A 6,628-nucleotide genomic window follows, 5' to 3' on the forward strand; every position below is an offset into this window, starting at 1 on the left:
TATCCTAATTTTTTATATAAAAATATCAATTAATTAATACAAATGATGAGAATCAAGGTAACAAGTTTGCAAAACTGTATTTTTGAGGACAAATGAAGACGAATATACAAGTGGAACCTAAGCTAACCCCCAAGAATTCCAATTACACACTATTAACTAATTAGTCTGATTCGCACAAAAATAATATAATAATTTTTCTTTTTGTGATTACGTTACCATTACACACAATCACATAAACCCGAAACCACTAGGTTGTTGACCCGAGTACCCGAACCCGTTAACCGGGTCAACACTGAAACTTTGATCATGAGCCAACACGCCCGAGTTATTAAACTGAGGAATCCCCTCAGCTTGTTGTTGCTGCGTCTTATCGTCTTCTTCGTTTGTCTTCAAACCGTGTAAATAGCCACCACCGTCGCCGTAACGGAGACTTGGAACGTTAAGATTCCGTCCTAGCTCCTGGACCGAGTTGTGTCCACCAAAATTCGTCCAATTATAACTCTGTTCCCTTGCTAAATCAAGAAACCCGGTTTTCTGTTCGGTTAAACCCGGTCTACGATTATAATGAGGAATCGTGTGTGATGAACCGGCAGCATAACCCAAACTTCTGTTGTCTATTTCATGCAAGGACTCAAGAACGTCGTCGTATTGGTGAGATGAAGTTGACGTGGACGAACCATTGTTGCTGTATTCACTTGCACTTGTCATTAGATTACCGTAAGCTTGTTTTTGCGCGCTTGATTGCTTCTTGTATATTCGACAAAGGACCCAATCATCAAGCTGGACAGTTAGAAAATGATCATTATAAAAAACGTTTTAAATTTGAAATTAAACAAAAATACAATAAAAACAATTAATATTATACTTTTATTTAGTTTACCTTGGTGCTTCCATTTCTGCGAGAGGGTTCGATGAGACGGTACTCATGCATGATCCAATTAGTTTTGGTACCTTTTGGTGCTTTTCCAACGTAAAACACCAAAGCTTTCTTTATACCAACTCTTCTTCCCTCGGTCGAGATAACCTTATCGGTACCGGTTGCTTTCCAATAACCGGATCCAGCAACCCGGTTGGGTCTGGACCCGTTCGGATACTTCCTGTCCCTTGGGCTGAAGAAATACCATTCTTTTTCTCCGAATAACGCCTTACCTACGAAAACCAAACAACACACCTTAGTTATAACTTATAATACATCTACGGAAACTATCTCTGGTTTTATAACATAACCGGGCCGGCTAAGGTAACTTACTTGGTAAAACCCACGCGTCGAATTTGTAGAGATCAATCTCGGCGATGAGCTGGAGAGAGAAGTCGTGACCGGCGGCTTTTCTGCACAGATAATCAACCATCAACTCTTCGTCGGTCGGGTAAAACCGGAAGCCCGGTGGTAAGCTTAGCTGGGCTAACGGGTCAAGTTCTTGAATACCCATTCTTTTATTTATCTTTTTTTAACGATAAATAAAATATCTTCAATTTCTTGATATTTTGTTGAACTTTTGAACCTCTGCTACTTGTGTCTGCGCATGTATTATATAGACACAGAGATACAGAAGAGTCCAACATCGCCGCCCAATCTTCGTTAACGTGCGGCCTCAATATGGGTCCCACCTTTGAGCTTATCAAGACACGTGGATCAATAAGAGCGTTGTGATTTATGCGATCACTTGGGTTCGTTGAACCTATGCAAGAAAGTTGATATATAATATTGGTAACTTAAGTTAATACTTTCTGTTACTGTATAGCGCCTTTGATATTTAGTTATTTACTGTTTCGGAAAATGTTCTGTCAAAGGTTTCCAATTGTCAGAATATCTCTAACTCAACCTCAAATCTTCAAATTTTAAAATTTTATATCATTTTAACTCAATCTCAAATCTTCAAATTTTAAGGTTGTAAATAGTGAAACTTCAAATTTAAGTTTTCACTATTTACAACCTCAAAATTATCTCTTTTTTTTGTTCTTATAGTTATTTCTTTTCATAAATATCAGTAATTTTTATTAATGTCAAGAAGTATAATGCAAATAAATAAACTTTTAATTTTTTTTTTTGAGGATTTATGGTTTTGGAGTAATCAACTTTCGAATTTTCATTTTAAAGTTTTGTTACCTTTAAAATAAGGTCTTGGGTTGGAAATGTTCTTATAAATATTAGTATTCACACAAACTCCAAATTATTTATACGTTCTTTTTTTTTGTCGGCAGTTATTTATACGTTCAAAAAATCAAAATTAAGACTCTTCTGATTTTCCTGTTATTTTACGCGGTAAATTTCTTGCATGAGTTGCGTCAATATGTCAATATATGAAAAGTATCAAATAATATCTGCAAATAAGAAATATTATTCGTTTTTAATGGGTGCATGCAAATTTTTTATCAAAAAGAAAAGACACGTGTAAGTGAATGATGGGTAAGTTCACAACTTCACGGTAAAGCGTTTTCCAGTGAAAACTATGACAAAAAGGCACGTGTCCATTGTTTATGAGATAAGTTAGGCGGGACATTTTCCTTGTCAAAAAGCGTTACAAATGAGAGAAAGACAGGAACAAACACGAGCTGATGATAATGCATAATCTCGATTTTTTTCTATTAAATATTTTAATTAACCAGACTGTAAAGTTTGATAGGCTGCAACAACGGATCAGTTTGAGCTTGATTGGTTTTCCCGCTACCACCCGCAAACGCAGCTTTTGCGATTGGTAGTGGTTGACAGCGTTTCGAAACAATCATACAAACCGCTACAAATCGCTTCAAACCGCTCCAAACCTCTTAAAATCAAAAGCTGGTTCCAGTTAGCGTTTGCGGTTGCGGGCGGTTGCGGGAGGATAATTTTTTTTTCTTTTTTTTTTTAAAACCATATAAATACAAAAATAAAAATAAAAATAAAATTTTTAAAATGGAATTATAAAAATACTAAAATATATCTATTATATTTTAATTAATATTATAAAATTTTAAAATAAAAATATTTTCTATAATTTTGAAAAATTTAAAACTATAACTTTGAAAATATAATTTACATATTTATTATAATATTATGATTTTTGATATTTTTATAATTATATAAAATGTAAATATTGTTAATTTATTATTTAACCGCTGCTGTATTTGGTAGTTAACCAGTCGTAAGTATCCCGCAAACGCACCAATTTCTAACCGCAGAACCAGTCGTACAAATCTCTTAAAACCGCTAGAAACCGCAACCACCCGCATCCGCAAACGCCCGCAGCCGCAACCGCAACTGCTGCGTTTGAACCAGTCAGACCCTTTGTGTATATTCAAAACGAGAGTATTTTTTTTTTGACTTATTCTTGGGTTCACCCCCTAGGGTGAACCTCTAGGTTCACCAATCAATAGAATTGTGTTATTTCATATTTGAAATCTTTTAAAAAATGAAACAAAATATTTTCTCAAGCTATAAGTTATATTATATTTTTAAAATAAAAAGGTAAAAATAAATAAATTAAAAAAAGTAGTAATTAAAAAAATATATTTTTAACGTCCTCAGCAAAATACTAAACCCTAAATCCTAATCCCTAATCCCTAAACTCTAAATCCTAAACCCTTAGGTAAACCCTAAACCCTTGGATAAATCTTAAACTCCAAATTAAAAACACTAAACACTCAAGGGTTTAGGGTTTAGGGTTTTAGGATTTAGTGTTTTTGATTTAGAGTATGAATTATCCAAGGGTTCAAAATTTGCCCAAGGGTTTATAGGGTTTGTGATTTAGGGATTATGATTTAGGGTTTAGTGTTTTGCTGACGACGATAAAAATATTATTTTTTTTAAATTCGTTTTTCTCTAACCATTATTTTTTTTTAATTTTTTTAACCTTTTTTATTTTTAAAATATAATATATTTTGACAATATTTTGTTTCTTTTTCTAAAAGATATCAAATTCGAAATAATGAAATTATATTGGTTGTTGAACCTAGAGGTTCACCCTAGGGGGTGAACCCAAGAATAACTCTTTTTTTTTCCACTGGTAGATTTATTAAGGGATTAAGCCCAAAATTAACAACAAAAGCCCAAACAGAAAGGGCGAACTTAAAAACAAACGATTAGGGCTTTCAGCCTAATAAACTCAAACCGTTGAGAAGGAAATACGTTATCCACCACGTGTAGGAACGCCCAGCGCACTCAAGACACGCGTCAAGATGAACGATCACTTCCTTCGCCGGAGTCAGAGAAGATGAACGCCGGAGCTCCGCCATCAGCGAAGAAACGAACCGGTGGAGGACCAACTGAGTAGTTCTCACAGAGTTCAACCCGGAATTTCTAATCTGACAAATCATCACATCTAGAAAGATAATCACCATCTTCAATCGATCCAACAAACTCAGATCTTCCGAAGGAAAGGAAGAAAAGAGAAACGGATAGAGAGTCAGTGAGGAAGATGAAGCAAGACGCAACGATCGAAACCAAAGCCGACAAAATCAGCGCTTTATAAGCCACCGTTTTCCGGAGTCGAAGCCGGTGAAGCAGTGCTATGAAAGCTACTGCAACCCAGAGTCAGAAGCCCGAACATCGGAAAGCAAAGCTGGAGAAAACCGGCAACAAAAACGACGAGTTTTCTCTTCCTTTCTCTGTGAAAGATACTAGAGCGAGAACAGAGAAGAGAGAGAAAGCTCTCACCAAATTGTAGTTCAAAACGAGAGTATATATACTGCAAGTCTGCAGCAAAATCAGTAAAAAAAAAAAAGTCTGCAGCAATTATCATATAAGAAAATATTATATGCTTTTGTGGTTGAGAAATGAAAATATAGGATTCAAACTCACCTCTCTCTCTGATTTTCTTTGCACGTGGTTTAAGAACACTTTGATCAGTTCCAAGATATTTTAATATGTGTATGTGGAAGTTGAAACATAAACTTGTAACTATGAAGGTTTTATTTTATTTGATATCTTGTATTCACACGTACATGATGCTGTAAATTAGGCTAATAAAGAATTAAGAAACTGGGGTTTCTTTCACTCAATAGCTTTCGTGTCACGGGGCGTCTAGTGTTAATTAACTACATTGTATAGCTGCTCTTCGAATAAACGTCTAATGGGTTGGTCAAAGTTGTTTTTAGACTTTGTTCTTCTCCTTTTCGCGATGAAGTCATGCATATATCATAACGTGTGTGTCATGCATATATCTTAATGTGGACACCCGGAAAATTAGGCTCAAAGAGAGAGAGAGAGAGAGAGAGAGTTGTATAAAAGAATTTGGTGACGTGGATTTCAACTTTTTTTTTTGATAACCAAATTTCAACCTTTTACATGTGGGTTTAAATTATGTTTGGTTGGATAAACAATGACAACACCAATATTTTGTTCATTAATTTGTCAAAAGTTTAATTACTTTTTACAGTGCTCCAGTGAAATATGAGTTGAATCTGTGATGCTACTTTACGATTTCTTTTTCTACCATATAGAACTAGCTTATCTGAAACATGATTTATGAGCTACTTCTATAATCACAATCCATGTTGTACAATAGATGACGAACCCTGATGATAAAAGCGATGAACGATCTTAATTAAATCAAATCAGCCTAATCTGATGGCTTTTTATAGCAAGTAATTATATATATATACAGCCTAATATGTCGGCGCGGTGATACTATGACTCTCTTAGGATTTTCCTGGAGTTAGAGCACCGTTTGCGGTGAAGTCTAGTCACTATAAAAAATTTACCCAAAACAGTTTAACCACACGTTTGTGGTCGGGTCAAAACTTCCGTGCATCCCTAATTGACCCGAGTTCGAATCCGCACCACATCAGATTTCTACGTGCGTGGCCACAAAGGCTTTTACATTCTTTCTTCGGAGAATAGTTTACTATTTTTTTATATAGTCTAGTTAAGCTAAACAAAGAATTTCTTAGGATTACAAGATTAAAACAACCTGTAAAATGTTCCATAATATTTTTCTACTATCATTTAAAACGTTAAATATGCTTTGACGAAAATGTTTTGGAGCTGGACCGATTTATGAAAATTGTAATCCAAAATAAATTTATAAGGTTACAAAAGCGGAAATATTGTACTGCTATCTCAGTCCATATATATCTGATATTATTTCTCTTTAGCATGTTATGCTCTTTCTAGGCTAAGGCTAGTTACAATGTAACCTTAATTAAACTTGTATGTTTATTCTTTACTAAACTGTATGACTTGAAAGAGCAATATCTATGCATTTTGTTTCTGCATTTAATAGCAAGCCTTTGTTTAAAAAAAAAAAACAGAATTAAAAACTAGTGCAGTACGCATGAATTCAGATTATTAGCCTGTGATAACAAACAACAAAGATTAATCAAAATTTTCATCTATATAGAAAAGGTAGTCCTCCGATAAGAGCATCAATAGAATATTATATGCCCTAAAAGCTAATTAATAATCTGATCAATTTGGAGATACATCTATCATAATGTGTACCAACTTGTGCATATTATACGTCTTTTCATATTCTTAAAAGAGAATAAAAACGAAAAAAGGAATTTGAAGATGAAGATGAAGATGAATATTAGGTATCAACATTATCTTATATAAAACGTGATTTAAAATAATAGTTTTTGGTAAGAAAAAAAATATACAAACGTTTATATCAGTTTTCACTAACGAATATTGTAGGGTAATGATGGTAAT

General features: G+C 34.1%; 1 protein-coding gene across 1 annotated transcript; it reads right to left on the reverse strand.

Annotated features, from left to right (window-relative positions):
- On the reverse strand, nt 1–1,694 carry LOC103869914 (NAC domain-containing protein 55). Its single transcript, XM_009147991.3, has 3 exons — nt 1,250–1,694; nt 881–1,149; nt 1–780 (listed from the first exon to the last, which is right to left on the reverse strand). Exons 1-3 carry the CDS (start codon nt 1,428–1,430, stop codon nt 229–231), a joined length of 1,002 nt encoding a protein of 333 aa, XP_009146239.1. The 5' UTR covers nt 1,431–1,694; the 3' UTR covers nt 1–228.
- Nucleotides 1,695–6,628: the final 4,934 nt, after the last annotated feature.

Source organism: Brassica rapa, chromosome A05 (genome assembly GCF_000309985.2).
Source record: "Brassica rapa cultivar Chiifu-401-42 chromosome A05, CAAS_Brap_v3.01, whole genome shotgun sequence".
NCBI lineage: Eukaryota > Viridiplantae > Streptophyta > Magnoliopsida > Brassicales > Brassicaceae > Brassica > Brassica rapa.

What these genes read in the sequence shown, in the direction of transcription:
- LOC103869914 (XM_009147991.3), bottom strand. Translation starts at nt 1,430, where the DNA reads ATGGGTATTCAAGAACTTGACCCGTTAGCCCAGCTAAGCTTACCACCG. An exon ending in CGACGCGTGGGTTTTACCAA is followed by an intron (nt 1,150 to 1,249) that starts GTAAGTTACCTT and finishes TGGTTTTCGTAG; the next exon opens with GTAAGGCGTTATTCGGAGAA. An exon ending in GCAGAAATGGAAGCACCAAG is followed by an intron (nt 781 to 880) that starts GTAAACTAAATA and finishes CTAACTGTCCAG; the next exon opens with CTTGATGATTGGGTCCTTTG.